The 20,439-nt window shown below is 47.5% G+C and overlaps 1 protein-coding gene across 2 annotated transcripts in view; it reads right to left on the minus strand.

Annotated features, from left to right (window-relative positions):
• The window catches only part of mdga2a (MAM domain containing glycosylphosphatidylinositol anchor 2a), a 1,193,698-nt gene that overhangs the window by 534,723 nt on the left and 638,536 nt on the right, over positions 1–20,439 (minus strand). For both annotated transcript variants that reach the window (XM_086002928.1, XM_086002927.1), the window contains one exon: positions 15,766–16,071. In XM_086002928.1, the coding sequence (XP_085859054.1) occupies positions 15,766–16,071 (306 nt within the window). The remainder of the gene's footprint in view (positions 1–15,765; positions 16,072–20,439) is intronic.

Here is a 20,439-nt window from a genome sequence, read left to right on the forward strand (position 1 = left end):
AATTATAGACTTTAGCAATTTCCCGACAACAGATGTTAGGCTAACTGGTCTATAATTCCCTCGTTTCCCTCTCGGCATTCTTAAATAGCGGAGTGATATGCGCAATTTTCCAATCTGAATGAACAGTTCCTGAATTGATAGAAATTTGGAAGATTATAGTTGGGCATCTGCAATGTACTCACCTACTTCCTTTAAACTCTTGGGATGGAAACCATCCAGTCCGAGGAATTTGTCACTCTTTAGTGCCATTATTGTCTTCATTACTGTTATTTTACTTATGCTAATTTTATTGAGTCCCCGTCCCTGATTCAATATTAGTGTCCTTGGGATTTCTAGCATGCCTTCCTCCTCTTTCACTGTAAACACTGATGCAAAGTAATTATTCAACATGTCCGCCATTTCCTTATTATCACTGACAATATTACCGCTTTCAGTTTTTAAGGGGCTATCGTTGCTCCTGACTACCCTCTTTTTCCTAATATAATTGTAAAAATTCTGTGTGATGATTTTGATATCCCTTGCAAGTTTCTTTTCCTACTCCCTTTTTGTAGCTCTTACTGTCTGTTTTGTGACCCTTTGCTGTTCTTTGTATCTTTCCCATTCGCCAGGATCTGTGCTATTTTTTTGCATTTTTGTATGCTTTTTCTTTTAATTTTATGCTGTCCCTCACCTTTTTAATCATCTATGGCTGTTTTTTTTGACAGGTAGCGCTCTTGCCCCTCAGGAGTATAAACTGGTTCTGTATCACCTTGAATTCCTTTTTGAACATCTCCCACTGATCTTCTGTCATTTTACCCATTAACAGATTAGTCCACTTTACTGTGGACAGTCTCTGTCTCATCCTGTTGAAGTCAGCCTTACCCAAATCTAGAATCTTAGTAGCTGTTTCGCGTTTCTCCCTTTCAAATGTGATGTTGAACCCGATCATTTTATGATCACTATTGGATAAATGTTCATGCACATTGTGGCCTAGAAATTCAGTTGTTTGCGCCAGCCGCTAGCGCCTTAGGAGGAGATGTGGGGCGCTAGGCGGCTAGCGGCCGGGCGCAGCACGATCTGCACCTCTCCCCAACTTCAGTAAAGATTTAGCGGCGGCGCAAAGCCTTTGCGCGCGCTCAGCTGCGCGCGCAGATCCTGACGTCATTTCATCGTGCAACGCCCTTTGTGCGCCCCAAACCGGAAATTCAGTGGCGCCGGCCTATTGTGCGCCTGGCGCCCCTAGCGACTGGTAGAGGGGAACGGTTCCCAATCGCTGCGGGGCGCGGGGGGCGCTATTTAAAGGGGACTCCTCCTGCAGTATAAGTGGCAGCCATTTTGTGCCAATCCCTCTGTGTGAGAGACGGATATTTGGAGAGAGACAAAGGCAGAGAGCTTTCTGCTTTGACTCAGCGCTCGCACAGGTACTTGTGGCTTCAGGCCAGAGCTTTGCACTTGGATTTCACTTTCAGTGCCATAGCCTTGAGTCGCCACATATAATGGGGGCTGCAATGGGTGGAAACGTTGGCTTTCTGCATTGCAGTCAAAGGGATCAGAGACGCCGTGAGAGAGTGCCAGTCATGGCCAGACGGAGATTGGCCAACAGGCGTCGGCACAGGAGGCCTTACCCACCCAGGGTATACCGCCAGCAGTTCTCATATCTGAACATGTCTGAGGAGCAGTGTGTTTGGAGGATGCGATTCAGAAGGGAGGTGGTCACTGAGATCTGCCACCTGCTTCGCAGAGATCTGCAGCCACAGCTGAGGAGCAGGACGTCTCTGTCAGTGGCAGTGAAGGTGACGGTGGCTCTCAACTTCGATGCCACTGGCTCCTTCCAATCCGCTGCTGGGGACATTGCCAACATCTCCCAGTTCGCGGAACATTGCTGCATCCGCCAGGTGAACAATGCCCTTTTCAGAAGGAGACGTCAGTACATCTCCTTCCCCATGACCCTGGACAAGCAGCAAGAGCGTGCAATCGGATTTGGAAGAATAGCGGGCTTCCCCATGGTTGAGGGCGTAGAACTGATGAACCAGCAATGGTCAGGCCTTGCTTCAGGGCTGCAGTGTGCAGGGCATGGCAGCCAAACAAGTCGACCCTTCCCCTTTAATAGCTGACCGGCGCCAGCGTGTCTGCCTTCATTGAGCAACTCGCCGCACCTGCACTGCACCCGTCCTCGGTGTTAGCGCCCCAGATCGCCGGCTTAGCGCCTAATGATAGTCGTGCATCGCCTGCTTTAGCGCAGCAGCAACCTCTTGGGGCGATGCAACTGAATATCGGCGAAGGTGGCGCGAAGTTGCGCCGGGCGCAAACTTTAGCGGCCGCCCGGCTGTAGCGCCCCAAACGTGGCTATACTGAATTTCTAGGCCTTAGGCCGTTAACTAAATTTGGCTCATTATTCATTACTAAATCTAATGTGGCATGCCCACTTTTTGCCTCTAGGACATATTGTTGTAGAAAAGTATCCCGGACACACTCAAGAAATTTACTACCTTTCTGACAGGTGCTAGTCTGCTTATCCGAATCTATATGAAAGTTAAAATCCCCCATTAAAAACACTCTGGCCTAGAAATTCAGTATAGCCACATTTGGGGCGCTACAGCCGGGCGTTCGCTAAATTTAGCGCCCGGCGCAACTTAGCGCCACCATCGCCGATATTCAGTTGCATCGCCCCAAGAGGTTGCTGCTGCGCTAAAGCAGGCGGTGCACGACTATCATAAGGCACAAAGCCGGCGATCCGGGGCGCAACCACCGAGTGCGGGCGCAGCGCAGGTGCGGCGAGTTGCTGATTGAAGGCAGACATGCTGGCGCCAGTCAGCTCTTAAAGGGGGAGGGTGGATTTGTTTGGCTGCCATGCCCTGCACACTGCAGCCCTGAATCAAGGCCTGAACATAGCTGCTTCAACAGTTCAACGCCCACGACTATGGAGAAGGCTAGGGAGCGCGCGCAGCACTTCAGCGAGGGTGCCCTGAAGGTACTGGTTGGCGCAGTGGAGCGCAGGCGACCTGTCCTCTTCCCTGATAGTGGCAGGAGGCTGCTGCCCAGCGAGTATCGAAAAGCCTGGAGGGAGGTGGCAAACAGGGTGACCTCCAACAGCATGGTTGGCTAGACTCCTGTGCAATGCAGAAAAAAGTTCAACGACCTCACTCGGGTTGTCAGGGTGAGTACCCTTTCCAGTATCCTCCTCATCCCTGCATGTGCACCTCACTTTATGGCCAAAGGGACCTGAAAGCCCCAATGCCCAGCCCTCATCCAGCAGCTATGGGACTCTCATGAAAATGACTTGCACATTCAGCACTTTAGACACTGTCAGGGCTATTCCACCATGGGAGGCAGTGCAGGCAAGATGAGGGCTTCATACTGTCAGGGCTATTCCACCATGGGAGGCAGAGCAGGCAAGATCAGGGCTTCACACTGTCAGGGCTATTCCACCATGGGAGGCAGTGCAGGCAAGATCAGGGCTTCACACTGTCAGGGCTATTCCACCATGGGAGGCAGTGCAGGCAAGATGAGGGCTTGACACTGTACTTTCTCTTGCAGGGCAAGCTGGCCCACAACCGCAGGCAGCAGCGACAGACCGGGGTAGGCCGTCCTGACCTCAAACAGCTCAGTGACCTGGAGCAGCATGTGGAGCGCATTATGGCAGGCCGGCTGATTGGCCCCGTCGCCAGTGGAGATGCCGACCCTCTTCTGGGCACCAATGGTAAGGTCATCACCTGTTTGACCTCTCTCTTTCCACTTGTGCCTCACACCAGCATCCTTTGCCACTATCGAACCAATGCAGTGCATAGCAGCACTCATGCCTCCCTCGCTGCCGCCCTGTCCTCACTCTAAAGCAACTCTTGTGCCTCCCTGCTTTCAGATGGTGAATCGCCAGGTGAGGAGGCGGGCCTTCAAGCTGGCAATGTGTCTGAATCTGAAATCGAGGAGGAGGAAGAGGAAGCCGGACCATCAGTGACACCCTCAACCGAGGCAGCCCATGGCCATGATGGGGACACGTCTTCCCTGGAGGGGAGCAGGGGGGAAGGGTCTGAGGAAAGTGAAGCTCCGGGGCCCAGCGGGCTGCAGCAACGCAGATGGGGTGGGGAAGCTCGGCGGCCTTCTCCCCGGAGGGAGAGTCTCGCCTCGAGTCCTGCTATGATGAGCGCAGAGGAGGTGCGGCTCCTTGCTGAAATGGGTGTCCAGGCTGAGCGCAGGCACACTGAGCTCATGGCTGCAGTGGCAATGATGCCTGACTCCATAGAGGCACTGGCAAGGAGTGTGCAGGAATTCGGGGCAGCACAGGCCAGGAGTCTGCAAGAATTCAGTGCAGCACAGGCCAGGAGTCTGCAGGACTTTGCGGCAGCCCAGGCTAGGAGTCAGCAGGACTTTGCTGCATCACAGGCGGCTTCCAGCCAAGTGCTCAGTCGTGCCGTGCATTCACTGGCTGATGTGATGCAGACACAGACCAGGGCCACACGGGCACTAACTGCTGCCACCCTCGCTGGATCGGCCAGGCATCAACGGGGCCCTCGCCGCGCCGCAGCAGCCCAGCAGTCTGTGCTTCAGCAGATTGCTGCGCATGCTGCAGTGCTGGCCCGTGCGAGTGCCAGTGTATCAGCCGACCAGGGAGTGCCTGTACTCTGTCAGGTTGGCAGCATTCCTGCAGCCAACACTGTCACTCCTCCACTGCAGCTGCCACCACCCGTAGGACAGACTGCTGCCACCCAAGCAGAGTTGGGGCAGTCAGCAGCCGGGCCCTCCAGGCCCAAAGCTGGTCCAGGCCGACCCCTCCAGGCCCAGAGCTTGTCCAGGCCGACCCCCAAGGGTATCTGCCGTCTCACCATCTGACCCTCAGCAGCCTTCCCCCAGCCTTGCTGCAGCCACTGGGGTCCCATTGAGGAGCAGCAGCAGGGCAGGAAGGGGCCACTCGTGGAAACGAGGCGGATCACCCTCGCAGGGGAAAAACTAGAAGGTGAGGCCAAATGTTTTTTTTATATATGAGGCCGAGATTGTTGTGTTTTTTGATATATGAAGGCCGAGACTGTTGTGTTTGTTTTTTATAAAGGCCGAGGATCATGGTCATTTTTGTTTAACTGCTTTTTTCATTTTCTGAAGGTTGGGAGAGCCAGTTATGTTTCTGACTGTTTTTTGGGGGGTTTCTCTGAATTCGTTTGTCATGCGGGAAGGGCAGAGTTTGCACAGTAAAAAAGGTTTCTTTAATCACATTGTCCATGTTTGCTTTTGGAAGTATTTGTTGCCTTGACCGGCTGAGGGCTTGCGGAGCGGCTCCATTCACCTTCTTTCATTGGCACAAGCCATTCCCTGAGAGGGGGCCTAGAACCGAGTTGCAATAAGCTGCCGACGGACGGCCCTTGCACTTTGTGCCACCCTCCCGTGTTGGTGCTCCTCCTCCTCCTCCTCCTCTGGTGGTCCTCCAATGCTTGCTGGCAGTGGCTGAGTCCTGAGGATAACCAGGTTGTGCAGCATGCAGCACACTACCACGAAATGAGAGACTCGCTCAGGCGAGTACTGTAGGGCTCCCCCGGAACGATCCAGACAGCGGAACCGTTGCTTGAGCACGCCAATTGTGTGCTCAATGATGTTCCTGGTTGCTTGATGGTTGTCATTGCATCCCTCTTCAGCAGGGGTGCTGGGTGCATGGAGCGGGGTCATCAGCCAGGTGCACAAAGGATAGCCTTTGTCCCCGAGAAGCCATCCTCGTGGGTGAGCCTGGGCTTCGAAAATGTCTGCCACAGAAGTCTGGCGCAGGATGAAGGCATCGTGGCTGCTGCCTGGAAAGCGGGCATTGACAGCTAGTATGAGCTGCCTGTGGTCACACACCAACTGCACGTTGAGCGAATGGTAGCCCTTCTGGTTGCGGTAATCCTCGGCATTCTGTAGAGGTGCCCGCAAAGCCACATGCGTGCAGTCAATGGCGCCCTGGACCATGGGGAAGCTCGCTATTACTGCAAATCCCATTGCACGCTCTTGCTGCTTGTCCAGGGTCATGGGGAAGGAGTTGAACTGACGTCTCCTTCTGAAAAGGGCATTGGTCACCTGGCAGATGCAGCAATGTACCGCGAACTGGGAGATGTTGGCAATGTCCCCAGTAGCAGATTGGAAGGAGCCGGTGGCATAGAAGTTGAGAGCCACCATCACCTTCACTGCCACCGACAGAGACGTCCTGCTCCTCAGCTGTGGCTGCAGATCTCTGCGAAGCAGGTGGCAGATCTCAGTGACCACCTCCCTTCTGAATCACAGCCTTCGAACACACTGCTCCTCAGACATGTTCAGATATGAAAACTGCTGGCGGTATACCCTGGGTGGGTAAGGCCTCCTGTGCCGACGCCTGTTGGCCCTTCTCCATCTGGCCATGACTGGCACTCTCTCACGGCGTCTCTGAGCCCTTTGAATGCAATGCAGTAAGCCAACGTTTCTACCCATGGCAGCTCCCATTATATTTGGCGACTGAAGGCTATGGCACTGAAAGTTAAATCCAAGTGCAAAGCTCTGGCCTGAAGCCAGAAGTATCTGTGCGAGCGCTGAGTCAAACCAGAAAGCTCTCTCCCTTTGTCTCTCTCCAAATATCTCTCTCTCACAAAGAAGGAGTGGAACAAAATTGCTGCCACTTATACTGCAGGAGGAGTCCCCTTTAATTAGTGCCCCCCACGCCCCGCAGCGACTGGGAACTGTTCCCCTCTACCAGTCGCTGGGGGCGCCAGGCGCACAGAAGGGCGGCGCCACTGAAGTTCCGGTTCGGGGCGCACCAAGGGCGTTGCAGCATGAAATGACGTCAGGATCTGCGCGCGCAGCTGAGCGGGCGCTGCGGTTTTGCGCCGCCGCTAAATCTTAAGTGAAGTTCGCAAGAGGCGCAGATCGCGCCATGCCCGGGCGCTAGCCGCTTAGCGCCCCACTTCTCCTCCTCCTAAGGCGTAGCGGCTGGCGCTAACAACTGAATTTCTAGGCCTCTGTAAGTGCAGGTCGGGGGCTTGCACCCGCGGGAAGCCCCCAACCCGAATTTCTGGGCCATAATGTTTTCTTAATACTTCAGCTTCGGGGATGTTTGTATTTAGAAATCCTTGCCCAGAGTTATGCATCTGTTAACTTACATAGTAGTGGCTTCATGTGGTCTTTCTTATGCAATTGAATGCAGAGTCCAAACGGAATATTCACTATTTGCCCGTTTGGCAAGTTTTAGGAACTGTCCTAGGATATCTAGTTTCCGATGGTAGCACTCTTGCCCTGGGGCAGAGGATCACACAACAGGACTTTTGGCGAGCACTCCATGCATTACTGAGGGAGCACTTATTGTTACATAGAATTACATAGAATCTACAGCACAGAAACAGGCCATTCAGCCCAATAAGGGGATATAATCTTCAAATCAGAAAAAGGCCATTCGAAAAAGGCTGTTCAGCAGAGAAGGAGGAAACACTTCTTCACTCAAAGGGTGGTATAAATGTGGAACTCTTTACCACAAAAAGAAGTAGATGCTAGCTCAATTAATAATTTTAAATCTGAGAGCGATACATTTTTGCTAACCAAGTTAGGATACAGAACTGCCATGATCTCATTGAATGGCGCAACAGGCTTGAGGGGGTGAGTGGCCGCCTCCTGTTCTATGTTCCTAACTAGTCTATGCCAGTGTGTATACTCCACACAAGCTTCTTCCCAACCTGTCCCCCTTTATCCCTCTATTTCCTTCTCCCTCATATATGGAATAAGATTTCCCTTAAATGCATCAATGAAAGAAAGACTTGCATTTATATAGTGCTTTTCACGACCTTGAGATGTCCCAAAGCGCTTTACAGCCAACTTTTGAAGTGTAGTCACTGTTGTAATGTAGGAAATGCGGCAGCCAAATTGCACACAGCAAGCTCCCACAAACAGCAATGTGATAACGACCAGATAATGTGTTTTAGTGATGTTGGTTGAGGGATAAATATTGGCCAGTACACCGGGGATAACTCCCCTGCTCTTCTTCGAATTAGTGCCATGGGATCTTTTACGTCCACCTGAGAGAGCAGACGGGGCCTCGGTTTAACGTCTCATCCGGAAGACGGCACCTCCGAGAGTGCAGCACTCCCTCAGCACCGCACTGGAATGTCAGCCTAGCTTTATGTGCTCAAGACTCTGGAGTGGGACTTAAACACACAACCTTCTGACTCCGAGGCGAGTGTGCAACCCACTGAGCCACAGCTGACACAAAAAGGTGCAACAGTGCAACCCAGATGCTATCTATTTCAAACACTCCATGTGGTAGCGATTTTCACATTATCACCACTCTCTATGTTAAGAAATTCCTCCTCATTTTTTGGTTTCATTAGTGGCTATCTTATATTTATGCCCCCTTCTTTTGGAGTGGAAACAGTTTCTTGACTCTAGTCCTTCTTATTTAAATTTTTTACATATGTATACTAGTGCCACTGCATTGTCCTCCTTAGTTTACTGTTGGATATTTAGTGTTTTAAATGAGAAATTAAACCAAAGCACCATCTGCCTGTTAAGATTGATGTTATGGATCCCTTGGCACCATTTAAAGAAGTGCAGGGAATTCTCTCAGTGTCTTGGTCAACATTTCTTCTGCTACTCAAGCCATCAAAAATCAAATTAACTGTCTCATTACTATTTGTGGGATGTTATTGGCTGCCCTGTTTGCCCACATAACAACAGTTACTCCATTCCAAAAGCAATTCACTTGAAGTGCTTGGATACATTTCAACAAAGTGCACCGGCACTCGTACATTTATTTTCCTACTTGCCTACATTTCATCTTGAAAAAAGACTGTTTGAATAAGAGAACATCAAACCACATACAAAATTCTTACAGGGCTTGACAGGGTAGATGCAGGGAGGATGTTTCCCCTGGCTGGGGAGTCTAGAACCAGGGGTCACAGTCTCAGAATAAGGGGTCGGCCATTTAGGACTGAGATGAAGAGAAATTTCTTCAGAGGGTGGTGAATCTTTGGAATTCTCTACCCCAGAGGGCTGTGGAGGCTCAGTCATTGGGTATATTCAAGACAGAGATCAATAAATTTTTGAATATTAAAGGAATCAAGGGATATGGGGATAGTGCAGATGTGGTAGAAGATCAGCCATGATCTTATTGAATGACGGAGCAGGCTCGAGGGGCCGAATGGCCTACTCCTGCTCCTATTTCTTATGTTCTTATGTTCACTGGAGCAAGTCACGCAAAAGTGCGTAATGTTAATTAATAGTGTCAAATAGCACAGAGTGACCGACAACAGAAATGAAAGTTCTGTATATTTTAAATAAACAATTTCTTTTTCGGACAGGATGTCTTTTAGCAGCCTGTTTGACATTGAATTTGTGCTGAGAAACTCAAAAGATTTCCCACACTTTTTTAAAAAATCAGCAAAAGCTATTTACTGTACCTAGATGCATCCTTCATATCAATTAATAACATTGTTGCAGTGCTGTATTGTACATGGATTTGAGAGTCCCTCTGGGAAGATCTGATGAATAAATATGGTACCGGAGGTTATGCATGCCATTTATAATCAATATATGGTCTTTCTTACACAAAAGCTCCAGTAACATGATTATCCTGTGGGATTTTTTTCCTGCTAACTTACCAATTAATATGAGAAAAGCTGCCATGAACTCATTGGACTGTGCAGTTCATAAACAGAATAGCTCTCTGTAAGAGGCACTTAATGATTTTGTTGTTTGTGTAAAAGCACAACTCTCCATGAAAATACTGTTTCCTTGCATCCATTATAAATTACAAGGCCACACATTTCAGCAATTTGATTTTCCTGCTGAATTCACAGCCAGATGCTTACTTGCCATGAAAACTTTTGAAATGATTTAAAGGTATTCACACTTTTTAAACTAGCAAGTGCTCCCTCCTTTTTTTAAATTCGTTCATGGGATGTGGGCGTCGCTGGCAAGGCCAGCATTTATTGCCCATCCCTAGATGCCCTTGAGAAGGTGGTAGTGAGCCACCTTCTTGAACCGCTGCAGTCCATGTGGTGAAGGTACTCCCACAGTGCTGTTAGGGATGGAATTGCAGGATTTTGACCCAGCGACGATGAAGGATCGGCGATATACTTCTAAGTCAGGATGAAGTGTGACTTGGAGGGGAACTTTGAAGTGGTGCTGTTCCCATGTGCCTGCTGCCCTTGTCCTTCTAGGTGGATGAGGTCCCGGGTTTGGGAGGTACTGCTGAAGAAGCCTTGGCGAATTGCTGCAGTGCATCTTGTAGATGTTACACACTGCAACCATGGTACGCCGGTGGTAGAGGGAGTGAATATTTAAGGTGGTGGATGGGGTGTCAATCAAGTGGGCTGCTTTGTCCTGGATGGTGTCGAACTTCTTGAGTGTCGTTGGAGCTGCACTCATCTAGGTAAGTGGATAGTATTCCATCACACTCCTGACTTGTGCCTTGTAGATGGTGGAAAGGCTTTGGGGAGTCAGGAGTTGAGACACTCGCTGCAGAATACTTAGCCTCTGACCTGCTTGTGTTGCCACAGTATTTATGTGTCTGGTTTCGTCAATGGTGACCCCCAAGATGTTGATGGCGGGGATTCGGTGATGGTAGTGCTGTTGAATGTCAAGGGGTGGTGGTTAGACTCTCGCTTGTTCAAGATAGTCATTGCCTGGCACTTGTGTGGTGCAAATGTTACCTGCCCCATATCAGCCCAAGCCTGAACGTTGTCCAGGTCTTGTTGCATGCGGACATTGATGTGCCAAATAACTGCCTGAATCCGTGAAGTTAAAGCTTAAGACTGAAGCCTTTTATTAAGTAAGAATCATGGCAGAGTTAACAGAGTCCATCATCGACCGAGCCCTTGGTAGAACATACCAGAAGAGGGGCGGGGCCAGGGAGGAGCATTAGTGGTTCCCCCTGGTGGAACATCCCAGACATTACAAGTACAAGTACAAATAGCAGAACACAGTTATTTCATCACATTCACCCCCTGCTATAGATTCAGTCTGTCAGGAGGTCTGATAATCCTCTGGGAACGACGTAACTCTTGCTGAGGCTCCTCCCGGAGTACTAACTCCGGTTCATTCGAATTCCCAGAATCATCAGTATTTTCCACACTGAGGGTTTGTGTCTCTGAAGGTCCAATACCACGATTGAAAACTCTACTCTCAGAGTCGAACTCTTTTCGAGCTCCAGCAGGTGCAAGATCTTTAATAGAGACCGTATCCTCTCGCCCATCCGAATATTGAATATACGCATACTGGGGATTAGCATGGAGGAGTTGTACTTCCTCCACCAGTGGATCAGTCTTGTGGCCTCTCACATGTCTGCGCAACAACACAGGGCCCGTGGTCGTCAACCATGTGGGTAACGATACTCCATTAGTAGCTTTTCTTGGAAAACTAAACATCCTTTCATGAGGGGTGGCATTCGTCGCTGTACACAAAAGAGACCTTATGGAATGCAGCCCGTCTGGCTGAACAACCTGCCAGCGAGAGGTCGGCAGGCCTCGTGACTTCAGAGACAGTACGATAGCCTTCCACACTGTCGCATTTTCTTTCTTGACCTGCCCATTACCACGAGGGTTATAGCTGGTAGTTCTACTCGTTGCAATCCCCTTCGATAGCAAAAACTGTCGTAATTCTTCGCTCATAAAGGAAGAACCCCTATCACTATGTATATAGTTAGGCATGCCGAACAAGGAAAACAGTTGGCAGAGGCATTTAATTACAACAGCACTAGTCACATCCGGACAGGGGATAACAAAAGGGAACCGAGAGTACTCGTCTATAATATTAAGAAAATAGACATTACGGTCGCTCGATGGAAGGGGACCTTTAAAATCGAGACTCAAACGCTCAAAAGGTCGAGTTGCTTTAATAAGATGAGCTGGCTCGGACGGCTTATAGAAGCGGGGTTTGCATTCAGCACAAACATGACAGGTTCTGGTCATTGTCCGGACCTCCTCAATAGAGTAGGGTAGATTGTGGGACTTAATGAAGTGGTTCATTCTGGTAACCCCAGGGTGGCAGAGTGCGTCGTGGAGACTTTGAAGCTTATCTGTACCTAGACTAGCACATACTCCTCGTGACAAAGCATCCGATGGCTCATTAAATACTCCAGGCCTGTACTGAATATCATAGTCATATGTTGACAGTTCTATTCGCCATCTTAAAATCTTATCATTTTTGATCTTGCCTCTCTGCTTAGTGTTGAACATAAAGGCCACGGATCGCTGGTCAGTAATGAGCGTAAAACGTTGGCCAGCGAGATAATGTCTCCAATACCTGACTGCTTCAATAATTGCCTGTGCCTCCTTTTCCACTGAAGAGTGTCGAACTTCTGGTCCTTGCAATGTACGAGAGAAGAAAGCTACTGGTCTACCAGCTTGGTTAAGAGTTGCTGCCAACGCAAAATCAGATGCATCACTTTCCACTTGAAATGGGATTTTCTCATCCACGGCACATACCACTGCCTTCTCAATGTCCCGTTTGATATTAAGGAAAGCCTCCTGAGCTTCCGCCGATAGCGGAAAAGACGTCGACTTAATAAGAGGTCGGACTTTATCTGAGTAGCTAGCCACCCACTGGGCATAGTACGAGAAGAATCCCAGACACCTTCTTAAGGCTTTTACAGTGTGAGGTAAAGGTAATTCCTTAAGTGGGCGTAATCTTTCAGGGTCTGGCCTGATTACCCCATTCTCCACAACGCAACCAAGAATACACAAACGTGTAGTATTGAAGGTACACTTGTTTTCGTTGTAGGTCAGGTTTAACCTCTTTGCAGTCTCTAGGAACTTCGCGAGATTTTGATCATGCTCCCGTTGGTCACGCCCACAGATGGTAACATTGTCCAGGTATGGGAATGTTGCTTCCAATGCGTATTCATCCACCATACGATCCATCTCCCGTTGGAAGACGGATACCCCATTCGTCACTCCAAAGGGCACCCGAAGGAATTGGTACAGGCGCCCATTAGCTTCGAAGGCCGTATAAGGTCGGTCTTCTATTTTGATGGGGAGTTGATGGTAGGCAGACTTTAAATCAATGGTGGAGAACACGCGGTACTGAGCTATCTGGTTCACCATCTCAGAAATACGAGGCAAAGGATAGGCGTCTAATTGGGTATACAAGTTTATAGTCTGGCTATAATCGACCACAAGTCTTTTCTTCTCATTAGTTTTAACCACCACCACCTGGGCACGCCACGGGCTACCACTGTGTTCGATGATTCCCTCCCGTTGAAGCCTTTCCACTTCCTCTTTTATAAATGTTTTATCTTCTGAACTATACCATCGACTCTTAGTCACTATAGGTCTACAATTAGGAGCAAGGTTTGCAAACAAAGAAGGTGGACTTACGTTTAAAGTAGAAAGGCCGCAGACTGTGAGCGGAGGCTGAGAGCCACCATACTTAAGGGTAACGCTCTCATGCTGACACTGGAAGTCCAAGCCTAATATTAAGTTCACACACAACTGAGGTAATATGAGGAGTTTAAAGTCCTTATACTCCGTATCCTTAACGGTCAATGTGACTTTACAATATCCAGTTACCTCCGAAGTAAGGGATTTGGACGCCATCACAATTTCACTTCGAGTAGGATACACCTTCAATGAACAGGAGTTAACAAGGTTGGGGTGTATAAAAATTTCAGTGCTGCCACAGTCTATCAAACACCCAGTAGGACGACCATTAATCTTAATGTCCATCATAGATTTCGACAAAGAACACAGTATGGTCTGGTCAACCGTAGCCGAGGCTAGAGTAAAACGATAGGCGGCAGCAGAGAAGACATCGGGTACAGGATTACCCTTACACACTTTACTAAAATGTCCCCGTTTCTTACATTTAAAACAGGTAGCCTCTCTGGCTGGGCAACTTTGCCTGGGGTGTTTAGATTGGCCACAAAAATAACACTTAGACCCATGGGGCACAGCTGCAATAGGATTAAGTGGGGGCTCCATTGGTGTTATGGATGCCTCCATACTCGGAACACACGAGGCTGAGAGAGATGCATGGGCTGATGCATACACTTCTGAATTCTTCCGGGCTACATCTAACGATCGAGCAGCAGCGACGACCGTTTTTAAAACTAACGAGTCGTTCTCGAGGAGTCTCTGTCTAATATAATTAGATCGGAGGCCAGATATGAAAGAATCGCGGATAGCTTCTTCCTGATACACTATGGCAGAGACAGCCTTGTAGTTGCAACCCTTAGCCAAAGCCTTAAGGTCCTGCAGGAAATCGTCCAGAGATTCCTCGGGTAATTGCCTGCGAGTAGACAGGAGATACCTGGCGTATACTTCGTTAACCGACTTAAGGTACTGGGCTTTAAGAGCTGCGAGGGCCTCTTCATATGTAGTAATATCTTCAATTATAGAGTAAGTTTGATGACTTACCAAGTTGGTTAGAAGACCCAACTTGTTAACCGTCGGATCGGTCGATGATGCGATGAAGTGTTCAAAACATCGGAGCCAATGCGTAAATTTCTTTGATGCATCTGCCGAATGGGGATCGATATCCAGACGCTCTGGTTTCAAAAATCGATCCATCTTCCAAAAGTTGTTACTTAATAAAATTGATGTGCCAAATAACTGCCCGAATCCGTGAAGTTAAAGCTTAAGACTGAAGCCTTTTATTAAGTAAGAATCATGGCAGAGTTAACAGAGTTCATCATCGACCGAGCCCTTGGTAGAACATACCAGAAGAGGGGCGGGGCCAGGGAGGAGCATTAGTGGTTACCCCCCGGTGGAACATTCCAGACATTACAAGTACAAGTACAAATATCAGAACACTGTTATTTCATCACAGACATGGACTGCTTCATTATCTGAGGAGTTGTGAATGGCACTGAACACTGTGCAGTCATCAGCGAACATCCCCATTTCTGATCTTATGTTGGAGGGAAAGTCATTGATGAAGCAGCTGAAGATGGTTGGGCCTAGGACACTGCCCTGAGGAACTCCTGCAGCGATGTCCTGGGGCTGTGATGATTGACCTCCAACCCACTTCTGAATTTACTGGACCCCTTATTAAAAGGAGTCAAATTGTACTTCCATCAAAATTCATTTACAATGTGTTAATGTGGAGACCAAAATAATCATTTGCTTGGTGTGGGGAAACGTAATGACATCTTGGTCACTGGCAGACTAATCTCAAAACTTATGTGTTCTTCCAGTCTATACTTCCCAACACTACACTGGTAAAGAGATATTATTCTTTCCAACCTAGCAGTCTTGACTTGGAGCCATTTTTGAGTGTCCATCAATCCTCTTCACACAAATCTTTGAGGATCTCATCACCCGACTAGATTTACATTAAATGAACACAGAGGAACAAGAAACATCTGCAGTCATTTCATGTTTTAGCCAAATGGAATTGGATTGAACACATTACCTTGTCTGACAATTTATTTGCGCTCAGATTAAGGCTTGTCCAGACAGTTGAGAAAAAAAGTGACTAACATACAATATTTGTCCTTCAAACCCTTTCATTTTCTAGACTGTAAAGATGCTAAATCAAAATGCTGGTGCAAAATAGGATCTTTAAAAGTTAGTTTGTAAAAGACTGTGAATCTGTAAAACTGGTAGTATGCTGAGAAATTTAGCACTTGGATTAAAACATTTTTTAATAGGAATTAATTTAAAGTGTTTTTTGTGAACCAAAGTTCTATAAATGGATGATAATTTGATTGGCTGTATGCTTATCAGGAGTCAGCTGTATTTATTATTGTTAGCGTCCGACAAGATGGAAAAAATTCTGGACAGAATACTGTTCATCTGCTCTGTCTGGAAAGGATCAATAGTTATTAATGTCCAGGAAGCTATAGTGCAAAGAGAAATATGAATTACTTACACTGCACGATGAGCTGTACAGCTGCTTCCCTCGGTTTCACATTAAATCCATTATACTGGCTCGTTTGGCATTTGTATATTCCATTCATGTCCCTGGACACATTCACGATGCGCAGTAATCCATCATAGCTTTCCGTTTGCATGGAGCCATCGGGCATTGGGAGCTCCTTTTCCTTTTCCTTATCATAGCGGGACCAAAGGATTATGGGTTTGGGCTTCCCAGAAACCAAGCACTGCAGCTCCACCGTGTCGGCTTCTCGAGCAACCATTGGTGACCTTCCTTTTGGGACGGATAGGGTTGGCGGAACTTGGAAACAGAAATAAAGACAACTCAGTTTCACCAAATGGCTCTGCATCCCATTGCAGCATTATGAATTGAGTACTGGAAGCAGTTAGAGATCGTTTAGAAAATCACAACATCCATATTGCTTTTTTAATTTCACCTTATTTATCTAATGCATAACACACATACTGACCCGCGTCAGTATCCATTTTGGTAGAAGGTACACGTGCGCACGAGGAGCTCTTTTGGATCAGAAGTGTCTTCATTAAACTATGAATTGCTTACTACGTCATTTTCTGTTGGTTTGTGCTCTCAAGGAAGTTACTTCGATAATAACAAAAAGAAGGAAGAATTGGCAAGAGGTTCTTTAGTTTCTTTGTTTACAAATAAACAGGTTCCTAATGTTTCGAAAGAAAGACTTGCATTTATATAACGCCTTTTATGACCACTGGACGTCTCATGGGCTTTACAGCCAATGAAGCACTTTTTTGAAGTGGGGTCACTGTTGTAATGTGGGAAACGGGGCAGCCAATTTGTGCACAGCAAGCTCCCACAAACAGCAATGTGAAAATGACCAGATAATCTGTTTTAATGATGTTGGTTGAGGGAGGAATATTGGCCAGGACACTGGGGATAACTCCCCTGCTCTTCTTCGAAATAGTGCCATGGGATCTTTTACGTCCACTTGAGAGAGCAGACGGGGCCTCGGTTTAACCGAGGTGAAGATCAAGTTCTATTTAATTGCTACATTGGTTGCGAGATCAGTAGTCACTGCTGTAGGAAACCAGGCGTTTCTCTACCTTCAAACAATGTGATTTCAGTTGGAGTAGATGGATGGAGTTTATGATAAAGCTTCAGGCACTGTGAGCTATTTAATTATAACATTGGTGCCTTGTGCTTTGCTGTGTTTGAATGCAGTTGACATTTAGGCTGCCAGAGAGAATTCTTTGTCACTGTCCTTTGCAGGATATAAAAAAAGAAACATACTTCTGTTTTAACTAATATGCAAGGATAATGTTTAGATGTGGTTGATTAAAGCCTTTAGAGTAATAGAGCATGGCCACCAAATGTCATTATTTATCCAGGCAGTTTTAGTCGAAAAAAGTAGTAAATAATGCAGATACATGGAGGCATTGTGTGCTTTTCAGAGGCTTTTCTTTTCAGTATTAAGGAGTGCTTCCTTTTTCAAATGCTCACTCTTCTTTCCTCTATCCTTAATAATATTTAGGACATACGCTAGAATGCATCTGAGGTCAAGTAGCTTATTTGTGCGCTTTCTTGATATGGGCAGGAAAGCAGCTTATCCAACACCCTGACCATGTAAGGTCTAAGGGGGGAAACATTTGGTTGGTTAGCACCTCTGGGGGGGGCGCTAATGGGGTGCTAGGAACTTAGCGCCCGAGTGTGGGGATTTTAGCGCCGCTCATGAAAAGGCGGGCGCTTCCTGCCTTTTCTTGTCAGCAAAATTTTTGGTACACGCAGGTTGAGAGGGAGAGAGACGTCTGGACAGATTTAACGCTGTTCTAAGGAGTTTTGGCCCTCAGCACCACTTTTGAGGTTCCTAAGCAGCAAGCTCTTTTCCTGGGCCTATCCATTAGTGCTTCCAACACAATTGCTTTTGAGGTCTCTCCAAGCCGAGATTCAAGGCTGCAATGAGCAGGGTGTGGCTGGCCAGCAAGATGGCCCCTCCCCTTTAAGAACTGGACACCGCCAGTCTGTCTGGCTTCCATGGTAACTGACATCGCCTGAGCTTCGGTAGCGATCTGAGGTAGCGACTCGCTCCCCGACGTTTGCGCCTTAAGAGAGGTGTGTAGCACCAGATTTAGCGCTCAAATCACCTCCAGGGGCGATAGAGGCGAATTTTGCAGTCAGAGGCGATAATTAGCACCGGGCTCTAAACTTTGCGCCCCAAAATGGGCGATACCCAATTCCGCCCCCCAAGAGTCAGTAGAAAGGTAGTGACATTGATGAGAACACTGCCCATGTCACATATACAATGTGGACAATGGGGGCGTGGAGAAGGCTGGAGTCAGGGGAGTGAATCATATAAGAGGAGATTTGGGCTAGAGGAGATACAATGGGGCTTGATTTGGCGACAGAAGACACAATGGTAGTAAATGGAAAATGCTCTGCCTGGGAAAGGGTAACCAGTAAAGTTCCAGAAGGTTGTGCTATGGAACCCCTGCCATTCATAAATGATATGGAACAGGTTTTCGGCAGTAATTTTAAATTTGCTGATGACACAAAGCTCTGTGGGCAAGTAATAAGTGGAAAGGAGGCTGACTATCTTCAGAGTGACTGGGGTCAAATAAGTAGATGGCTTTCAATGTAGATATATGTGGTGTAGATGTTGTCTAGGATGCTGAGAAAAATCCTTGCTCTCTTTGACTATTACCAACCACTTAAACTTAAACCAGAACTGGCAGAGGTCCCCCCCGCCCCACCCTTGTTTTCACAGCTCAGGCAAAGAACAATACTTCCAGAAATGCAGCACTCAGAGTGGCAGGGTAAATTATAGAATCATAGAATGGTTACAGCACAGAAGGAGGCCATTCAGCCCATTCAGCCCATGCCGACTCTGCAAGAGCACTTCAGCCAGTCCCACTCCCCTGCCCTTTCCCCATAGCCCTGCAAATCTTTTTCCTTCAGGTTCTTATCCTGTTCCCTTTTGAAAGGCACGATTGTGTCTGCCTCCACCACCCTTTCAGGCAGTGCATTCCAGATCATAACCACTCGCTGCGTAAAAAGTGTCCTCTGGTTATCGACCCTTCCCCCAATGGGAACAGTTTCTCTCTATCCAGACCCCTCATAATTCTGAACAACTCTATCAAATCTCCTCTCAACCTTCCCTGCTCCAAGGAGAACAACCCCAGCTTCTCTAGTCTATCCATGTAACGGAAGGCTCTCATCCCTGGAACCATTCTCGTAAATCTTTTCTGCACCCTCTCTAAGGCCTCCACATCCTTCCTAAAGTGCGGTGCCCAGAATTGGACACAATACTCCAGTTGAGGCTGAACCAGTGTTTCCTACAGGTTCATCATAACTTCTTTGCTTTTGTACTCTGCCTTTATTTATGAAGCCCAGGATCCTGTATCCTTTTTCAACCGCTTTCTCAACCTGCCTGGCCACCTTCAACAATTTGTGCACATATACCCCCAGGTCTCTCTGTTCATGCACCCCCTTTAGAATTGAATCCTTCAGTTTATTTTGCCTCTCCTTGTTCTTCCTACCAAAATGTATCGCTTTTGAACTTTTCTGCGTTAAATTTTATCTGCCACGTGTCCGCCCATTCCACCAGCCTGTCTATGTCCTCTTGAATGCTATCACTATCCTCCTCACTGTGCAGTATACTTCCACGTTTTGTGTTATCTGCAAATTTTGAAATTGTGCCCTGTACACCCACGTCCAAGTCATTAATATATATCAAGAATATGTGTTGAATTCCTAGTGTGGGGCTTCAACCCACAGGCCCTGAAACTCCTAGAGGTGGAGAATGGGTGCATCACGTGACAGGGACTGGAATTTGGGGTTCAACCTGGTTAGGTTTTTTCTGCCCTAAATTCTGACTTGCATGATATTGTTGTAATGTCAGGAAATAAAGTCTACCAGAGGATAATTGTCCATTCTTGTAATTTAAACACTGGCTATCATGTCCATTTGTAACATTTGGAGAGTTTTTAATACAGGAGAGACAAAACTGGTGGGAAGGTATATCTCATCCTACATTATATTTACTAATTGATACATGGTAACACTGGCAATGACTATACAAACATTTATGGCCAGACCTGCTGCTCCTCTAATTACAAGATATCAATGTGGAGAAGTGTATGTGCAAACTATCACTCATGCCAATGTAACCCGAGTTTCCCTGTGTCTGTTCCCAAATGCATTTTGGCTGCCGCTCCAGACCCGAGCTCATTACTTCCCTTTTCCTTCTCTTTACCCTTCTTAGAAACATAGAAGATAGGAGCAGGAGTAGGCCATTCGGCCCCTCGAGCCTGCTCCGCCATTCAATGAGATCATGGCTGATCATCCAAATTCAGTGCCCTGTCCCTGCCTTCTCCCCATATCCCTTGATCCCTTTAGCCTTAAGAAATATATCCAACTCCTTCTTGAATATATTTAATGAATTGGCCTCCACTGCCTTCTGTGGCAGAGAATTCCACAGGTTCACCACTCTCTGGGTGAAGAAATTCCTCCTCATCTCAGTCCTAAATGGCTTACCCCTTATCCTTAGACTATGACCCCTAGTTCTGGACTCCCTGGCCATCGGGAACATCCTTCCTGCATCTAGTCTGTCCAGGCCTGACAGAATTTTCTAGGTTTCGATGAGATCCCCTCTCAATCTTCTAAACTCCAGTGAGTACAAGCCCAATCGATCCAATCTCT

Source organism: Somniosus microcephalus, chromosome 12 (genome assembly GCF_052327205.1).
Source record: "Somniosus microcephalus isolate GS21.2 chromosome 12, FLI_Smic_1.0, whole genome shotgun sequence".
NCBI lineage: Eukaryota > Metazoa > Chordata > Chondrichthyes > Squaliformes > Somniosidae > Somniosus > Somniosus microcephalus.